Here is a 21,418-nt window from a genome sequence, read left to right on the forward strand (position 1 = left end):
GGCTTTGCCCTCAATGTCCTGCTCAGACCCATGTGAGTTGGTTTATTTCTCAGTTAATTTCCAGATGGTGTCAGGACAGCATTCTTGCTTTGTCTTTTCCAAGAGGTGCCGCAGAGGTGAGCTAGAGGCACAAGTGACTGCTCCACGCTTGCAGCAAGCAGTGCCCCAGGCAGGCAGGACTCCCCTCAGCAAGCTCAAAGTCATGCAGCCTGATGTCACCTCATCAGATCTTCTGATTTCTGTTGTGTGTTCAAAATACTTAACAAAAACATTTGGAAATTGCCTCACACACAAGGACAGCAGTTTCAAACAGCAGAAAGAACACCCAGAAATAAAGAGGAAGGCCACCTTCACCAGGACTAGGTCTTGCAGGCTGTGATCTGCTAGCAAAACTCAAAGCACCCCTCAGCAGAAACCCAGCCAAGTCAGTCAAAGTACAGGACTTACATGGCTAAAGCCATACACAGGCATTAGGACCATGAAAAAAGCTCAGAATCAAAATCTTCATGCATACAGCTTATATAATACAACACATGAAGAAACTGTGCAAACCATCACCCCTTTCCCATCCCCAACCCTCCCTTCTCCTTCTCCTTCTCCTCAAAAAAAAAAAAGATTTTGGAAAGAGAGGGAGGGGAAGCTATCCTTTGGAGTTTCTAAGCATTTGAAGTCAAATTGATGCTTCAATTGCACATTTGCTAAAGTTTAATGATGTGGAATGGAATCAAAGCAATAACATTTAGATCAGCTTTAGGTAACCTGAGTCATGGGCTATTTCATCCAAATAAAAAGTACTCCAAACAGGATCCAGCTTCAAGCTGTTTGTGTAAGAATTTTTCTACTCACCAGAAGTATACCAGAAATATTTTTGAAAACCAGACAGTTGCTTTTCATTCTGCAGCTTCTATTTCAGTGCACACTGGCTTTCACTTGGTACATTTTGCCTAACTAAAAAACTAATGTGAACACTGTGTCATCAAAATCTCCTGGCACACACTCAGCTACCACTGAATTGATGGTCTGCTTATGCAAGAGAGATTAAGGGAAGGTACAAATGAGCGGACAGAGCAAAATAAATTGCCTACAGGAAAACTTACTTGCGCCAACTTCATTTCTAAGTGGGATTTAGGGGTACATTTTTGGAGGCAAAACAAGTATGGAATCATCCCTGAAAAAATAAATTAAGTTGTATAAAGAGAAATCACAAACTCTCTTTCCTCCAAGAAATGCCTCCAAAAGGTTCACAAAATCTCATGTCTGTGAACTACATCACACAGCTGTCATCCTACAGGATCAACCCATTTGTAGCAGTGGATTTATGCTTCTCCTAATGTGAATCAAAAGCAGCATAATAAGTAAAACATCGTATTGTCATCACATATGCTAAATATAAGGCTGGAGAACCAAAAACACAAAGTACCTTTTAGAGCTGTATCATTCTATGTGACATTTCAATTTAATGAGCCTAACATTTGAACTTTTAATGTTTCAGTTCCTTCATTTCTATTATTAAAATAAAAGAAAATCAAATATATACCATAAACGTCTGGATCCAAAATTGGGCCATTACCTGTACATGGAAAAGAGAAAAAAAAAAAGAAAGAAAAGCTTTGTAAATAAATTGCAAATTCTGGAAGAATAAAAATTTCTTTATGAGTAGTTTTAAGAGTTGACTTTATTTTCCATAGAGATCGTAAGTATCTACGTAAACGCAAATCAGCATCAATAACTGCAGTCTGTCAATTACGTTTACAACCATCGTAGAGTTTTTCCTAAGGTTAATATTTTGCTTCATGTCATGTGTGCACACAACACTAATTCTGGCAGGGGCAACTGTTATTTCACAACTGGGCAAAACACTACTTCTACTTTCCACTATCAATACAAATATATATATATATATATATATATGGAATGAGTGTAACAATAACTATTCCTGCTGCTGAAAAATCAAAGGTAAAACTTTCCCTGAATTCAAGTGGAAGCAGATTTCACAGAGTTTTAACAAACACTGATTTGTACCTGATTTAAAAAATTATGCTATTGTATCATTGTGTTAGGAAACCATTTTAAGCTGTGAGCTGGCAAGACAAAGGCTTAGAAATGGCCTAAGCAGCACCATTTTATTCACTCTGTAAAAGGATGCTTCCAAGAAGCCAGATGTACAGCTGACACACAGACAGAACTCTTACTGAAAGAGTCAGATGTCTTAGAAACCAGACTTTACACTAGAAAATGGATAACTGTCTAGTCTACACTTCTCTAAACTTTACTGGTTCCTCTTTGCAGTTTTTTCTAATTACTTACTGCATATGCCTAAGGTTTAGCACATAAGTGAGTAAAATGCACAGAACAGCCACAGAAATCAGCGAATTGTTATTAAAGTTTTGCAAGACACCTGTGCTGTGTTTGAATATACCCATTCATTCTGATCTATAATGTACCTCTAGCATAGTTTATGTAGTAGGCTTATAGTTATCTCTTCCACATTTTTTCTCTCTACTTTTGCAGGCTTGGAAATAAAATTAACATATAATTAAAATCTCTAAGGTTTAATGCAACTTCAATAAACACAATTCTGTTTATACTACTATATAGTAAATCCATAGCAGTAGTATCACACAGGCATAATGCCACAGTGAAGTAAATGCAGAAGACCATTGCTAACAGCACAAGAACCTGCTGAAAATACCAGTAGCAACCCATCTGTAGAATGAAAACAGAATATTAGGCTCATTTTTAAATGCACTTGAAGATATCCCAGTCTCTAAGGATATATGTCAATAGATCCCATGAGAACTGTCATGTCAATTTTTGCAGAAATAAATAACCAGTGAAGAAAGTCTGACTATCTATCCTCAAGTAATCTGACCAGATATTTTTGTCTACAAAAGTTCATGGATTTAGTTTTCCAGTGTAGAACATCCAGCAGCAGAAAAACAGTATTTCTAACTCACCTTCTGTAATCTGAAGTGGAACAAAAACCCCAAGCAACCAAAAAACTCCTAGTCCTTTATGAGTTAAACTCCTAGTCATTTATGAGTTAAATGTCTACATTTTTGTTTCTATTCACTGGAATTAGGATAAACTAAGAAGGTTAGTTAACTCCTTAACTTCCTTAACTCCTCCCAGACATATAAAATATGAAGTCATCAATTCCATTAGAATATCTTTTATCTAATTAACACTTCAAATAAAGCTACAACAATCAAGATGGTGGACAACCCCCAAATTTCTGTTTAGTATTACTTTTTCTATTTAGCACATAGAAACATATCAACTTAATCATCAGTTGAAGTTATTTTAACATTAAACTTCACCACAGTCCTTTTGTACATTTACACACAATTATTTTCAAGGCCAAGAACAGAATGACACCTTTGTTTTGGCACCCATTAGAAGAGGTTGTTGAATAAATGAGCTATCAAGAGCCTTGTCCTATTCACTCATCTTTACAAATTAAATCAACTACACTTGGATTGTTTGCTTCTTTCTTTATAAATTTGGCATTTCCAAAATAAAGCAGCAGCAAGAGACTTAATCCAAAAACATACTTCTGCAAAAAACATTTTATGCTGCACAAGCAATATCCTACTTCTAAGGCATATTTAGCATATTCTTTTGCTTTGACCAGATATATGTGACTTGGACTCATTCAGCTGAATTTTAATGTAGAGAGTTAGTAGATGAATAAACTTAATTAAAAATGTCTATTATTGGTAAAAATGTCTCCCTCATTCACTAGCCATTTTGGATCATGTTCTATGAGAACAGCCCCCAGAATAAACCATGACCATTTTGTGCTTACTGTTCACAGCAGTTAGGCTCAAATAATCAAGTCACTCTCAGCAAGAATTGGAAACCAAGAACTTTTGCAGACTAAATATAGTTAAAAACCCAGCTTGTAAAACATTAATTCTTCCACATTTTCACACTTAAAACAAATTCTTAATTCGCAACATTAACTTGGGTATCATTAGCACAACCAAAATCCCGCTATGTACATGGGTTCCTCTCTTTCATGCCTGCAATCTCAGACCAATGAAAATAGTCCTTCAAGAAGCATGCTGAAAGTTAGGATCGTCTTAGCACAAATTACATCATCATCATGTTTGATCCAGCTCTGGAAGTGGACTATTACACTATTGATGTAGAACACGCTTCAAACATATACATTTACTTTGGGTAGGCAAGTGGATTATAGGTGAGGGAATTTTTAGATTTTCTTTTTCTTTTTTTTTTTTTTAATCTTCACAGAATTTGCTCAAGTGATGCAATAACCAGAGAATCAGTTTAAAGCTCAGTGAGTATACCCCACCCCATGAAACATCAGGACTGGTACTTAATTCAGTCATGAAGACATGAAAATGAACATAATGCCAGGGTGTGGGCCTTAATCTTTATGCTTCAGTGTACAATATGTGGGCCAAAAGAAGAAACTGCACAGTAATGACAGCACTGAAAAAGCCTTTTAAGGATTTGACAAAGCCTGACAGTGCTTTAAATAGAAATAGTATAGAACAAAAATTGTAATATGATGCATTTGCTTTTATGCGAGCTTCAGTGGAGGAGACAATAATGCTGTGATGTTTTCTGAAGCTCAGTTCCATGATGCTTGCAGGAGAAAACTAAAAACAGTATTGAGGAGGCTAAGTAGCTAAGCCATTTCCCCTGTTGTTAATTTTTAAGACTGGTTTGGTGCCATCCACTATGCATGAACTAATTTCTGATGCAGTTACATCCTGTCTATACATAGTCCCTTTTCCTCTATATTCTTCTTGTGAAGCTTACTTCACCACAGATCTTGGGAAATTATTAAATAATACAACACAGTTTATATTGGTAGACTTACATTCTACATGAATATAAAAGGGATGGAAAAAATAAATCATGTTTACTTTCTAAATTAGAGAATAGCTACAGTTCTATTTACTGTGGACAGAAGCATAAAGAAAAAAACAGGATAGGAAAGGGATTTGGATCAAAGACCAAAAAAAATTTATAAAATCACCTAATGTATTACAGGAAGCTGATGCTCTGTTAGAAAATGAAGCCGGGTTTATATTAAATAATTAGGCTGTAGGAGAACTTCCACTGTATAGAGAACACCATGAGGTGAACTGGTTTTTTGAATAATGAAAATGCAGTATTAGGGGACACCAGTAGCTGAAACCATGGCATTTTTCTGTAATGAGTCACTTTAAGAAAGAACTTCAGAGAAAACAGAGGAGAGGAGCAGTGAGCACAGTGGGAGTAAATCAAGCCCGGTTTTATCAGCTCTTCGTCATCTCCTAAGGATGGGAAAGCAAAAGACCTACCATCTCTCTCCCCATTTCAGCAAACTGAGTTGAAAGGGTAAAAATGAAATACTGACCATATTTTTGTGGTCTGTGGCCTGAGATGTAGGAAGAGAATTTAAATATTCACAATTTTTTCTTTTCCATCAGATAACATTACAGAGCACTGCTGTTTTATAAAAGAATAAAGGCAACTATTTATATCACATGGTCAAAAAGCCAAAGATACATACAGTCTCATATTTGAGGTATGACTGTGCAATTATCTGCACAAGACGACACTTCTATTTCTACTCCAAATGTACAAGGTCCACTCAGAGTTTTCTTCCATATGCTCCAATAGGCTTGCACATACAGTGACTGTTATTACAGCCACTTCATGAATGGCTTTGAAGATGTGGGGAAAGATCAAACCACAGTGAACATCAATCACTTACAGTAGTCCCTGCAATTCAGTGAGCTAGTCCACCTTGAGCCTGCCCACACAGTATTTAGAAATGGCGAGGAAGAATCTTTAGAGCAACTGAAGCAGCAACCACCTTGAATGCTGACACTATTAGCAATGTAGGTGCCTGGCTGCCACCTAGACAAAGAGCAATTGGACACCAAAAATGGCTTTTAAGATCTGAGACCTTATCCATCCTCCTCCTGGGTTACTTGTTTTTTCTCCAGTTCCCTCTGGTCCCAAAACAACATATTATCATGAACTTACATATCTGCACTATCAATTTTCCAGCAAGACACTAGATGCCACACAAACATCCTCTACATCCTTGAGCACACTACTTAGTTCCATTCATATGCAGTACAGCAAGTTAAAGAGGGGCTGAACTGGAACTCAGTGCTTTTCAGGGTAAGAACTGGGACTTGGGAAAACTTCAGAAACAGCAACTTTCCATTAGCCTTGGCTGGCAGGGAGGATGGTTACTCAAAGAGAAGATTTACAGAGTACTGGCATGACTGCCCTTCAGAAGCAATAAACAAGAAGAAAATGCTCAAGAAAAGCATTATTTTGCAAGTAATATTGAAGACATTCATTCAGAGAAAAGAAAGTTCTATAAAAACCTTCCTCCAAAATAATTAAACTGGCCAAAAGCACTATTTCACCACTTTCATCAATTTGCAATTGCTAGCATTAAAACAAAAAAACCACACTCACCATCTCCAGGCACTGACATGAAATGAGCATCAACCCGTTTTTCATCCTCTCCATAATCGTTCTTTGCCAGCAAGGTGTAAGCACCATTATTCAGGTGTGTAGGATTGTCCAGCTGAAGGCAGCCATGGTATTCACTTTGATTGATAACGTGTATTTTAGTACAGATGTATTCAGACTCATTCAGTACAGCTCCTTCATAGAACCACTGCAATGTGGGCTTAGGGTTCCCTTTCACAGTGAATGGAATACACCAGTGGTGGTCCGGAGTCGGAGACTCAATAAATGTAATATTTGGTGCAACTATATTGGAAAAAAGAGTGAAGAACATCAGAATATTCTGATTGTGTCCTTCCTCCCTTCCCTCCCTCCCTCCCTTCCTCCCTCCCAAGTTCTCCTGAAGTACTTTTCATTCACCAGTACAAAATTATGTTACTAGATGGAATGGAACCTATTGGAAGGATTCCCACACACAGGAACTGCTCTGTCTAGAGTATTATGCTGAACTGAACTGAAGCCACTCTTTAGAAAGAAATAAAATAAACTAGTTTCAAAGACTGAAAATGTGTTAAATCACTTCAAATGTGTAAGGTGTGAGAATTTCAGTTACTGGACCCCTTAGAAGGAGGAGAAAGACATTTTAGTTTTACTTTTCTCAAAAGACTGCACAAGAGTGATGAAGGAAGACAGCAGTATTAAGCAGTATTGAAAACATTTAAAATTGGCCAAAGCAAGTACTATTGGAAAGACACTCAGCTAAGAATCCAGATTTACACATTATTTTCTTAACAGAATCAATGACAAAACAGATTACTTAATTCTCTAGATTATTCTGTCAGGGAAAAAAAATTCTTTACTATCCATATTCCTTGATCAAATCTGCTAAATGCCTCAAGTTTACAGACCTCTACTATTTCCCTCAAGAGATTATTCCAACACCTTATCCATTATTTTCCTTTATATCAATTCTTAACTAAATCGAATTTCTTCTAGTTATACTCCTTTTTATCACCTATAACAGTGCCAAGCTCAGAATCTCATTTACACTCTTTAAACATTTCTAGTTTATGTTCGTTCCCATAGTTATTAGATATCCAATTTCAACCTACAAACCCATATCTATAGTGGGTTTTTTCTAGTTTACTCCATCATAAGGACATGCTGAGCAAAATTTGAGATCTCCAAAATGTTCCATTCCCATCTTCAATCAAACAGAGGGTTGCAACTTGTGAAAACATGCTCTGTAGCTCATGTCAAATGAATTCAGCCGGGAGCTCAGATTTAAGAAACCAGTGCTTCTCTGCACTATATAGCCCTTCTCCCTTCCTAGGCCCTGAGAAATAACTATGCAAAGCTACAACAAATAAATTTACATCTGGCCATACAAACATTGAACAAATTAGTTGTTGTTTTAGGTAGTAAGAACACAAACATGTAGTCTTGTATAATTCTACTAGCCTTTGCAATTCACACTTTGCAATTGCTAAGACAGTGTGCATGTACATACACACCATTACAAACCTTCCCACACTGACAGTGCCGTTCAGTATTCAGCATTTTAGACCTTTACTTACAGACTCTTTTGACTGGAAGACAAAGCAGTCAGAAATACACTTTTTGCAGAACACAGAGCTGAAAAAGATAAATGCAACAATGGCTGACTGGACTACTCCTACATCAACTGCAGTAGACAGTTCACACACCTTAAGGGTTTTCATTTCAACAGCCTGAAGGTCCAAAAAATACTTAGAAGAGTTCCTGCCAAGACAGTTTAGCCTCCAGGTCTGTATGGAAGCCCACATACGTACAGAATACCGTAAGCTCAGCGGAGGCTTGGTCCTCTCCCACAATGTTCTCTGCTACACAGGAAATCTCCAGTCCACTATCCATTGATGAGACATTCTTGATGGTGAGAGAGGCAGGGTTCTTATTTGTGTCACTCTGAAAATTATCAGAAAAACATGTATGCGTCAACCACAGCATTAAGAACAAAGGAGAGGGAGGGGATTACTGGCCACAGCTGAATGGCATTTTCGTTTTCCATTCCTTTTAGCTCTATCTGTCCATAATTAATCAAAGTCTTATTTTAATGTCTTATCCAAACAGACATAAAACACATACAGAACCAATTCTAACAGTCAGTGGCAGCAGATTCAAAGCTGCAAAGTCCTGCTACAAATACTGCACTCAACCATGTTTCTGCCCTGTCACTTCCAGTCTGTGCCCTTTTTTTACCACTTTATCCCCTCTACACAAATGTTTTTTCCCCTCTAATCATATACCCTTGCTCATCCCTCTCTCCTACTTCATGACTGGTCTATCTCTGCCTGTTCTCTAGAATGCTTTCTTCCTGCCTATATTCTGTGCAACCCTTGCTTTACTCATCCTTTTCTCTCTTTCCTTTAAATTTATGCTTGACATCTCTTCCACTGCTGCCTTCTGAGCCCTATTGTATCTTGACATGTTTTCTATCTTCTTCTTAAGCAAATTTCTTTCGAAAGCTTCCTTTTCTCAAGAAACCTTCCACAAAAAACTACATATCTTCTACTACCTAAACTATTGCCTAAGTGCTGTTTTATGTGTTTAAGAACAAGCTAATTAAGGTAAGAATGATGATTCTTAAAAATCTTGATTCTTATGATCTTTAGAAATCTGAGTGTCTATCCACAATCTTAAAAAACATACTGACTTTGCAGCTATGTCACACTGGCTAAAAAAATATGACTGAATTAGCCCCTCACACAAAAAGCACTAGTAAAGCTAGTTGTTTGTCTGATGTTAATAAATCAGGCCTTTCATATGATCACCAAATAATTATTATTTCTATATTTGAATTTTTCATAAAGACCTAACCTACTTTGTTAAACTGGAAAGGAACCAAAACACCCCCCAAAAAAACCCCAATTATGATCATTTTTAAAACTACTTTTGAGGTACTTTTTTTAATGTATGCTGTCAGTGCTACAGACAGCACAAACAAGTAACTCACTATAACTGTAAAACCACAGCAACTTTGGGTGGCAGTCAACAGGAATATGTGGGAATGCTCCTGCATACAGTCCTGTGCAAACAGAATTTTGAAGCTTGAGATGATAGCCTAACTCCACACAAGTTCAATGTCCCTTCGGCCTCAGTGTGGCAGTAGGGGAGGCAGGTGGAAAAGCAAACACCCCTTCATGCATTTTCCTAGTTTGCAATTCTCAGAGCTGAACAGTGCTCAAAGCTGGACTGACAGCAGAGAGGCTGAAACACAGGTTCAGGGCTGAAACCTACAGCAAGAAAAATCTAAACAACATCAGTCAAAATATCCATCAACACAGAAACTCAGAACACAAAAGTTAGATTTGCAGAACTAAAACCTAGTTTTAACTCTTAAAAGAGCTAACGTCCCTCTTTTAAAAGAGATGAGAGGAAACAGTTAAAAGAAGCATACAAGATGAAGAACATGAAGGCAGAAACTGAGATACAGGAGTGAAAGAAAAGAAACAAAAAGCAACACTTACAGAAAAGGATAGTTGAGAATCACAAATAAGGTCTAAAAGGCTCATGCTCTTCTCCTACTGAAAAGACTGCTGTGCTCCATGGCTAAGTTTGTAGTCAGCCTATATTATAAGCCCCTCTACAACAGCATGATCAAGTTATGCCAGAATAATCATGGAAAACTTGAAGCAAACTGACCATGGCACTTCAACGATAGGAGGGTTAAAAAAAATTAGGTGACCTCACTTTTTGAACAGAGTCCCACATTTCTTTTGGCTCCTAAAATTAAAACTTTTAAAAAATTTTGAAAACGAGTGGAACTTGGCAGAGGTTCCCCACAGTGTTTTAATTTCTTGTTCTCAATGATGACTGATGCCTTGATGCCTTTGGGGAGTTTTACAGATCAGAGAAAATTTTAAAAATACAACCAGAGCTTTGCAGAAGTCTTGCTTATGAAAGCCGGAATGAAAGACAGACTACTTAAATTCTGTACAAGCCTGATATAATGAACTTTGGTAAGAAAATATTAAAACTATGAAACTCAAGAGGTCCTGTCTCCTCCTCGCTGCAGGAAGAGTTTTGAAAGTGCACTTCCCACACCTTGTACAGACCAAGAAGCTTAACACAGTGTGCACCATCATGACTATAGGAAAGCAAATGCCGTAAAATTATAATAAACACAAATTTTTCCTATTGTGAAATAATAGCAGTTTATGAAGTCTGCAGCTCCTTATATACTCCTCCTTTTTCAATATTTCCATCAGAAAGGACTTAAGCACCACACAGTCTACAGAAACAAAAAATAAAAATATAAAGAGCCTAGTAAATAAAATTTTCCCACCTAGATGGTTTTAATGAGGAAAGATATTCATATATCATTAAAAAAAAACCAAAACAAAATAAAACCAACCTGACCATATTTTAAGTACAATCTTCAATTTCAAGGCTTTCTGATGCTGCTAAGTGTGTTGAAGAAAAATTAAACAAGCCACAAAATATTTACAACCAAATTCCAACACACTAAATTATGAAATTAAAATACAATATAATTACAGATCCAAAGTTTTTTTCACAATCAGTATAGATTGGATTTAGTCTCTGTAGGCGGGTATCAATCATAATAAAAAAATGCTTGCATTTCAGTATTCCAATTCACATTACTTCCAAAAATTTACATTACTCTCATTTACAAGTGAACATCCAAAAAACCAGAGTGCAAATGAGAATCTTGAGAAACAAATGTCTGCCATTCCCTAAAAGCACTGCCATATCCACCCTTGATTGAAAGTAACTGGAAAATAAATGTCATCCCAACATTAACTTTCTATTTGAACTTTTAATAGAAAGTTAACTAGAGCTGGACATGAAACTTCATTCCATCCTTCAGCAGGTGTCTGCTGAATTGTCGCATGTTTGAATATAAACCTTACCTCATGGTTGGAAACAAGATTAGTTACCACCCAGGACACATTTGGGGGTGGCCCGCCAGTGGTATCACAGTACAGCGTGATGCTCTTTCCTTCCACCACGGTGATGTTGTAATTGCTTAAGTTCGCTGAGGGCAAATCTGTGATAGAAACAACAGCACAAAAACCCAACATGTATTTGTATTTGATAGAATAGACACCATGCAAATCTAAGCAAACAATACCTCAAATATTCATTGTAGTCAGTACTACTTAGTTGGACAGTACAAAGAGCATCTTTGGAAATAAAAAGCTATATTCTTTTGCTGCTATGTATTTTCTGCACCTCCTCTACTTCACATCCTAAGAAAACATTACTGCATATGGAAATACATTAACTAGTTAATTATACAGGAATATATGTCAGGTGCACAAAGAGAAATTATCTTAACTTCAAATGAAAAAACCCCTCTTCCTTTACTCTTTAAAACTGGATATTGTATCTGTTTCTTTATAACATCTACAAAGCAATCTCTGGGTTTCACTGATGTTGCGGTATTTCCACTGTTCTTCGCAACACTAACAGGAAAATCCAATTAGCTCCCAGTACCCCGCAAGAGACTGAAGCCCTCCTCTCATGCAGAGACATAGCTCAGAGTGAGCAGGGCAAAACCTAGAATTTAAGCTCAAAGAGAGGAGAACAGAGTACTTAATGGATTGAACTAGAGAAGGGAAAGGACAAAAGAGAGGGTTAACATTTGCACAGGGCTTTACTCAAGGCACATCAACTGATTTTTCTATTGTCCTCAGGAAAGCAGAAAAGCAGTGAGATACACTCATGAGGAAACAAGACCAGGTTTTACAAGAATTAGAACTCCTCCTCCATTTTACAGAGTTATAAATCACTCTGTGCTTTGTTTTAAGGCATCCAAAGCAATGGGAACTTCCCAGAGTGTAAATTTTTGCGGAATGTTTACAAAACCATAAAGAAATACACAATTGCCCTCTCCAAAATAATAATAGCAATATCAGTAGATTTCAGGCACAGAGGGATTCACATTTTGTATTTATTTATGTAACAAATAATTATGCATCACTCTAGAAATAACATCCTTCTTAAAAGATACCGGGTCATCATTTGAAGCTGCTACACTCTGCAAAGAGTCTTGGTCTCCTATATGAGGCATTTCACATCAACTGTTCCAGGCAAATTTTACTTGCAATTTATCATCTCAATAATCTGCTGTGCAGGACATTTATGCATTATTTTGCAATTACTTTTCTTTTCTGAAACAGCAGCTCTCTCTGGCTGTGTTTTTTAGTTGAGATTACAGCAGTTTCAGCATGGACTTGGTGGCATAGAAGCTTAGCAGAGAAATTTTTCTTTATGTAAAAGGTCCAAAACAAATAAATAACCATCAAATCACTGTGAACATACGCATATGATTGCTGGAGGTTCCACATAAGCTAGATGTATTGGAAACTTCCCTTAAATTAGTTCAATAAAATATAACTGAGTGGAAGCAATACAGAAAAGAAGATGAATAATTTTCCAGACAATGCTTTCCTGCCTAATAAGATTTGAAGATCAGCACAAGCACACGATAACTGCTCAGGCAATTCTCACAGTGTTTTAAGCAGTGTGGTAATATGATTCCCATTACAGGCATCATGGATTTCTTCTATTATGTTCACTTTATAAATCATGTGTTGAAGTTTATTGAGACAGAGCTGGGGAGTTTGTATGCCTTGATGCAGTAATCTGTTAGCGAAAGTAGCCATCTGCTCTAGCCTGCTGTGAATTCAGATCTCACCAGTGTCTGTCAACTAGCTGAGCAGGAAACAAAACTAATCTTAGGGAACATTTGGATATTAATTATGCTAGTTAGAGAACAAGGGGAGAAGTAATGAGATAATTTGCTTTATAAAGTTACACTTCCACAACACCTCTAAATACTATTCCAATTACTCTTGCCAGACCTGAACATGCAAGGAGAATAAAGATCCCCACTCTTCTTAACCCCACCACTTGGGAGGAAGTCTACATGATAGATTAGAATTACATTGTGCAAACTGGCACAGCTCCTACTAACACATCACTTCATGTGAAACCTCTCATGCAAGCAAAAATAAAAATAACTTTTGTCCCTTAGAGCTCTCCTTTAAATAGCTGTTAAGTTTTGAGACAACTTCTTCCTGCAATGTGTTTATTCATAGTATAAGCAACTGAAGTTTAATTCCTCTGGTACTGGCTCTGGTTCCTACCAAGAACTAGATCTAGTTATTTTTATTTGCAGAAGTCTGCACATGTCATGTTGGTGTTATATCTCTAATGGAAACAACTACATCATGCTGCATCCTGCTAGAAGGCTATAAAATAATAGTGCTTTTATGGTGTATGTTCATGAAGTTCTAAAAACCAATTGCAAGGACCCTGCATCCAAAAAGGTACAAATGGAATGAAATGGAATGGAATGGAATGGAATTAGAATAGATTAGAAATCACATTATTGTGTGTGTTTTCTTTTACTCTTCTTCCCAGTCACAAGATGGGTAGAAAACCCAACAATTGTCTCAGGATTCATTTTTTCTGGTTAGATATATTGAGATAGTGTGCTTTAACTGCAGGCTGATTTTGCTTTGCTTTCCAGTGGCACCAAGACGGCTCCACAGTAGAATCCACCTAGCTGAGATGTGGCTCTATTTGGGAAAAGCAAGACAGTCACATAAGGCCTCATCTAGACATGTGATACATTGCCTTTACCAGCAAAGCAATGACATTAAGCAGCAAAATCTGTACTGAAAAATAACTGCATGCTAAAAGAACACAATGGACCTTAACATACAGAAATGCTCAGTTTGTATGCCCAGTGTAGTGTGAGAACATTTATAATGGCCAGTAACACTTTAACTCCTATAGAACTACATAAATAGCCAACCACACTGCGTTTATTCCTGAGCTAATATGGTTAAATACAGTGGTTTAGATAGTTACCACTTTTGTTGACAGGGATGTACATTTTAAAGGACTTTGTAAACAGCAGTTGATACAAAGTTAGCAGATAGCACAATCAAATATTTTTGTATACTGCCAGCATAGTAAGATTAGACTGTAGCATAAGGGCCTCTACAAGGTAGACATGACATCATCCTTCCACAAGTTTCATCTTGGTATCTGTCAGACAGATTAGTACATGCCTCAAAACTCAAACCACTGTCTCTGTTCCAAACTTTGATAGAATTAATTATTATAACTCTGGATATCAGCAATAATCTTTCTTATACCTGATTGATTTTTGCTATGTATTTGAAGTTTGCTAAATTCTTGGCCTTAACCTTCTGCAACAATGTGTTGTATACAGGTTGCATACAAGAGCCTCTTCCTTTTACGAGTTCTGGAATTTCTCTCAGACATTCAAATTTATTGAGTACTTTCCTGTTCTGGTGGAACGGAGTAAAGAGAGTTTCTGAATGATCATTTTAAGACCACTTTCTTTTATTTTGCTTTTCAAGACCTCTTTCTTTTTAATAATCTATTCAAATCTTTTCAGTCTCTACAAAAATGGGAGGACAGAACCCGCTACTGAGAACTTTAAACTGTAATGTAGAGAGTAACACAGTTTGAGAGATGAAATCATACACTAAAATCCATGTGTTTCCATTATGCACTAGCACATAATAGCTATGTGCTTTCACCACATACAGAATGTATTTTCTCATATTCAGCATGATTAAACTTTATTCTCAGGAATAGGCAGCTCTGGATTAGAATAAGCAGTTACTTCCCTCACTCCAGCACAACTAGATAGAACTAGAGACAAGCAGGAGGAGCTCATTTATGTCAGCTGAGTCTCTACAAATACCATCTCATGCTTTAGGAGAAACAAACACTCCTTAAAGTAGGGTTTGGGGAGGAAGGGCATTTACCTTCACAGACCATCATTAGTGCAAAAGGATGGCCTAAAGCCATCAGACAGTGAAACTGTCAAGCATCACTAGGGAATGAGTCACATCTTCCCTGTGCACAGCAGGGACTTCAGCAACCACAAAACCAACACTTTGGATGCCATTTTCAAAGGTTACTACTACATTTGGCTAAACAACTGTCAATGGAAATTAAGAAAATGAATGTGCCTGTATTCCTACAGGGCTTTCCAAGTCTTCATGCTGCTACTTATTACTTTCTACAGAAAACTTAGACTGGCCTTCCTAGAGCCAGACTGTCACTATATGTCAAAGGAAGGATATGATCTAATAGAGAAATAAAAACTCTACTCTGTAACTCAACTCTTAGCACAAAGAGCCTTAGCCAGTATGCTAAAGGAACATTTAAAAGAAGGTGGTCTTAAGCCAGAAGAAGCAAATCCATCCTTGAACCAAAGATACTGTTCCACTATCTGCAATAAAAATAAAAAGTAATAAAAATTTTTACAAAATTAATACCAGACTCACTTTTTCTGCTTCAACTTTCACTTGCTCAGTTCTAGGATTTTTTCCAGTTGCTAAAAAACCTTTAAAAATTATCTCAATATGGTCAATTAGCCTCACTAACACCTAAGAAATTACATGATGAAAAAATTAGTACCTGAGAGAATACTGCAAATTCAATATTGCTATTGAATCACTAAATGGTTTTCAATGCAGCCCATATCATCTCCTGTTTGCTTGGCATGTTTTTGAAGGTCAATTTGTTGTGTAACAAGAACAAGAAGATACAGTGAAAAAATGACAATTTTTTCTGCATCTGATTTTTAACCAGGTAATTTTAATCCTCACCTGAAATCCTTAACCCATCTTTTTAGTAAATATATCAGACACAGAATTATTAAAATAATACTGAGGCAGCAACCATCTATCAAACTGAACCATGCAAGGCAGCCTACCAGAACTGCTAATTTCTAAAACATCCACTGCAATTCTTAGGACCCAGTGATTAAAACCAGTCTACTTTCCTCACATAAGATTCCAATAAAGTCTAGGATTCTTGTTTCTCCTGGTTTGGCTTTTTCACTCTAGGGACAAAGCATGCAAATAATTACCTCACTACAGTACAACCTGGTAACAGCCACTACTTGTCTGGAGCCTGAAAACAGGATGGTTGACAATGCAATCATCCACAGTGTCACGTGGATCTGCAAATTTCAAAGGTCTTACTTGCTCAAAGCTGGCTGTTATGGAAAGCAGGATACAATGATACCATGTTCCTTGTATCATTCTATTGAAATTGTGCCTTGTTTGAAAAGGCAGTAATGTTTACTAATTCCAGAGGTCTTTTCCTATGCGCTTTCAAGGGTTTAAAAAAACAAATCAAAACAAAACAAACAAACAAAAATAGTGAGAAACATTCTAGTAATTCCAGCTATAAAGATAAGAACTGTTGGATATGTGATTCACCTCTTGGGTTTCACTTAACAAAAGCCTGTAGCCAATAAGCCCTGAGCCAGATTTCCAGCCTAGCTGCATCTTCAAAGACTAAACACTATACCCCAAAAATTTACAAGCAAAGCATGAATGAAAGAACCACAAGCAATTGTTGTGGTTCCTGTTTTGGAATTGTTCCATTTCCTGTTGTATCACAACCACAGAATCACAATCCTCAGTACATAGAAAATTGCAGAAATCTCAGGGAAGTTGTAACAAGATGACAAGCACAAATAAATTCAATGAAGATGAAAAAAATATGTTAGGCAAATAATATACAGAATTAGCAGAAATAAAGAACATTTAAAATGAAATTTAATCTTTCATTTATCTTCCAGATCCCAAAGATCTCTATCTCCATTTTTTTTCTGAAGCTCTAAGATCCCTTTCCTCTCCAGTCTTCATTTCATGATATTAACCACCATGCATCACTATCACTCCACTAAGATTTTGCCACCATGAACAACAAAACTTGACATTTCCAACAGGTTAAAATGGAAAGTAAAGGTGTTAATCTTAGAGGTATAAGAAGAAAAGATGAAAATGAATCTGGAATTATGATCCATTTCCCCAGATTTCCATACTCTGCCCACAGTGTGTGAATGTAAATTTAAAAAACCTGAATAAAAATTACTTCAAATCTTCAAGAGAATACACAGCCATTGAATAAAGCACTGAATCACCACTGAATAGACATATGCTTGCCATGTGGCAGAGTAAATATTGATGGGTGTTTTCCACAATGACCAAATGTACCAACAGTACTTTGCATAGGTTGGGCAGAATGTATTTCTGTTGGGAGGCAGAATGAAAGTTATGGCAGCTCATTGACCCTCCCAAATATTTTAAAATACTAAATGAAATCTCCCTCCTCTCATGGCATGCTTGAATGCCACTCTCAATCAGAAACCTTTACAGAAAACAATTAAACAAGTATAGTCTATACCAGAAGATGATGAGTCTAATTTAAAGCATTGCTTTCCCAGATCAAATGCACTCTTATTTTGCCTTTAAACACTCCATCACTCCCTACATAACTAAAGCTTTCACTAGAAGCAAACTTCTTTACATAGAGCCAGCACATGCCACAGCAAAGACTACAACACTTGCTATCTCCTCATCACGACCGCAGCAACAAGCACTGTCCCCACAGAACTGTGACACCATCACCATCCAGGGCTTCAAAACCATCATGAATACAGTGCAGCCAAAAACCAGCAAGAGATGTGCACCCACACAAATTCATTTGGACACCAAGATCTCATCTGCAGTCACCCTCTACAGAAGCTCCGAAGGTTGCTGCTGATATTTCAAATCAGATGAAGGGCTTACATCTCCAAGGTTTACATCAGCTCCTAAACTTATTCCCAGAACTTTTCTTTTCAGACTCTTAGGTGTACTCTGGATTCTAATAGGAAGGTGCTGAATAAAATAGTATCTTGCATATTATTACCTGGTCGCTGGTAATAATATAAGCGCTTTGTCTGCAAGAATTTTGAGAGAAGTGTTTTTACAGAAGCTATCAACCTTACAAACAGTTCTCTTGCTAGTAGTATCACGAAAGTATCCTGCCTTCATGAATGGCTAAGGAAATTAAATTACACCTGGTATAATTGCTCTAACATGGCATTTCAGCTACAGTTGAGCCACAATAGCTTTCAAAGGAAAACCAAAAACAGGTAGTGTCATTGGGCTGAATATGTCAGCCACAAGCTTAACAGATGAACTGAGAGTTAAACAGCCTTTGAAGTGTAAGTTAATGAGGCCCAAACCAGCTTAAGCAAACCTCTAACAAATGGCATCTAATTCACCAAGAGTATGTAATGCAGTTTCAGTATTGTTATCTGCAGAATTTCATGTTCCTCCAGAAAATACTTAGAATAATGCTGACCTGCCTAATGTTGCAACATGAAAAACATGTGATCCTGAAACAGGAACATTTTCAGAGAACAACATAAAAAAAGTAAAACAACGGGTTTCACTTTTGGTACCAAGTATACCATATGCCAAGTATATTACTGAAGGGATGCCGTGAAAAAAGGATTCCCCTTTTAAAGAAAACAGTACTTTCTTAGATTTCAGATGGAGTTACCTAGTCATCAGTCTTCACCTAGACAGAGCAAAGTAAGACTATCACCACAAAAGAGTCAAAGAGAGTGATTCTCCTTAGCAGGTCAGCACTCCACTCTTACACAGATGTGTCAAGTCAGGCACAGAGAGTACCTCTGTAAATCTGCACAATATCATGAGTTCAGAGATACTTCTTTCTCTTGGATAATGCTTTACTTCTTTCTATTTCTAATCTACTTTGTATTACAAATCTCCTTTGTTGACACTAAAGCAGAACTTGAATCAGTATTATCAAACAAAAATTGGCTTTTTTTTTAACATGAGACATTCATATATGCCACATGTGGTTCAACTATCATCATTCACAATCCCTGATTTACATAGATTGTGATGTATAAACATCTGTATGAAAGTTGAGGCTTGATTCACAAATAGGTAAATGTTGCATGTTCAGAAGAAAGTTATATATGTATCTTTGGGATTCCTGTTGTCTTTCAAATTCCATAAAATTTTGGTTATTTCCAATTACAAGCTAGAAAATTCTTCCAATTAATTTTGGAAAGTTTTAACTCAACTTGAGACCAACAGTGAAATTCCATTACTGTCAAAGTCTCTCAAAAAAATGAAGTTTTTCACATAGCCCACGATCACAGGTATGAATAAAACTCTTACAGAGAAAAAAAGAAGAGTTTGCCTTTACACATCATGCACCACATCTAGTTCTTGTGCCAAAATAAACAACACAGGCTAAAGAATCCATGAATATTCTGAAACATAAACACTGAGAACATTTAAGTATTTTTTAAAACTCAATTCTGCCTGTAATATTTTCCTTCTAATATGCTTATCAGTGAAATCTAGCTGATAGTGGAAAAGAATGTCAACACCCACTGGATTATGCCTTTGCTTGTGGTTTTAGACTGCATTGTACTGCAATTGCTTAACATCTAATGCTTATTTTATTGGCTCAGTAGTAGTACAAATCTTTTCTGTAAATTTGAAGAAATAAATGTGTCAATCTTTCAGTTTGCCTTTATTCCTTCCTTGGATTTATGACCACCTGCCTCCAGTCTCATTTTGCCATGAACTTATTTACCTCTAGCACAAAAAACAAGATCACCAGAAACAGGCTTAAATGAAGCTAGACCCAGTTCCAGTCCATTTTCAGTCATCTGAGCAATTGCCTGTTAAAATCATGGGTTTCCCCAACAAGTAAGAAATGAGTAAGCAGTTATTTTAGCTTGAAATTCTGCATTACAAAAACTTCTAAAATTTTTTCAGTCATATGTACACAAGTATCCTAGTATGCACTAAAAGCAACACTATGGTAGTTTGTGTGCAGGAGAAAAAGGCAAAGAATGTGAACATTCATTAAATCACATAGGTCTTAGACAAGACAACAGTTCCGCTGACAGGCTGCAGATGTAAACAGCCAGCCATTCTGAATATACCTTAGTGATATGTAAAGCATATTAACACAGGGAACTAATCTGCAACATTGTTCAGTAGATTGCAGCTAGCATACGTGACCAGTGATAAGAAAGAAGGCACCTAAAGAAACAATGTATGATAAAGAAAGCATCCAAGGCTGGCACAGTAAGCAAAACTGAAAGACAGATTCAGCATGACGTCTCCATATACAAAACTAAATTGGCCAGATAAGGCAAAATGCCATTAACCAGACTGTGATGCAAAGCAATACAAATTCTATACAGGACTGCAGAGACAGCTGTAGAAGCCACGCCTTTTCCCAAAACACCCGAAGATAAAAAGACTTCTTTCTGTATCACTGAAATCAATGGTAATGGCTCAGTAAGTGTCTGCCAGAGGGGCAAGCAACATATCAACAATCAGTCCCAAGGACGCGCTCCTGCCTCCCTGGCATTCAGCAAGCTCCAGGTGATCTGCAGACTGACAGTCTTTTAAGTAACCTTACCCAAGGCACAGAACATGCCCCACTTCCAAGGACTTAAGACACTGGTGGTAATAACCAAGAGAGCTTAGAAGCATTAATAAGAATAAAGTGTTTACTCATTTAGTTCTCTTCATTGATTTACTAGAGCTATTTACCAGATGGAAACAAAAGGAGATGTCCCAGGTGGTGGTGCTGTCCATGCTGTACAGATAACTGGCAAATGCTCTGGAAATGGCAAAACTGAACATGACCATCTCTATACACAAAAGGCTCTGCTACTGTGGTAGATGCAACTTGAAAATCTTTGACACAGTAATTACACATGATCCTAAAAACTAGAAGAATTTGACTATTTTCATCATATCTACATACATTTCAAATGCAGTTGGAAAAATAATTATTGATTGACACTCTTAATATTGCAGTTGGAGAGGATGTTCTGGATACTTGAGCATACTTGACTTTAAACCTCGAGAAATTAAATCACAAAGTTGATGACATCTAAATGGCAATCTTTAATGAGCACATTATTGAACACTCCCACCGTACAAACAGTTAGCAAAGGACCACAGAAATTTCCTAATTTTCTCATCAATTACCTACAAACCAAAGTCCTATGATCAATAAACCACAGTGGGCTCAACCTACTTCCCAGCAAAAGATTTATTTACAG

At 36.9% G+C, this 21,418-nt stretch overlaps 1 protein-coding gene across 7 annotated transcripts in view; it reads right to left on the reverse strand.

The window, feature by feature from the left end:
- The window catches only part of NTRK2 (neurotrophic receptor tyrosine kinase 2), a 198,183-nt gene that overhangs the window by 145,316 nt on the left and 31,449 nt on the right, over positions 1–21,418 (reverse strand). For all 7 annotated transcript variants that reach the window (XM_054283145.1, XM_054283160.1, XM_054283148.1 and 4 more), the window contains exons 6-9: positions 11,364–11,500; positions 8,262–8,394; positions 6,457–6,756; positions 1,538–1,570 (exon numbers count right to left, since the gene is read on the reverse strand). In XM_054283145.1, coding sequence (XP_054139120.1) covers positions 1,538–1,570; positions 6,457–6,756; positions 8,262–8,394; positions 11,364–11,500 — 603 coding nt within the window. The remainder of the gene's footprint in view (positions 1–1,537; positions 1,571–6,456; positions 6,757–8,261; positions 8,395–11,363; positions 11,501–21,418) is intronic.

Source organism: Melozone crissalis, unplaced genomic scaffold, assembly GCF_028551555.1.
Source record: "Melozone crissalis strain CALT ecotype California unplaced genomic scaffold, PUWL_Pcris_2 ptg000005l_1, whole genome shotgun sequence".
Taxonomy (NCBI): domain Eukaryota; kingdom Metazoa; phylum Chordata; class Aves; order Passeriformes; family Passerellidae; genus Melozone; species Melozone crissalis.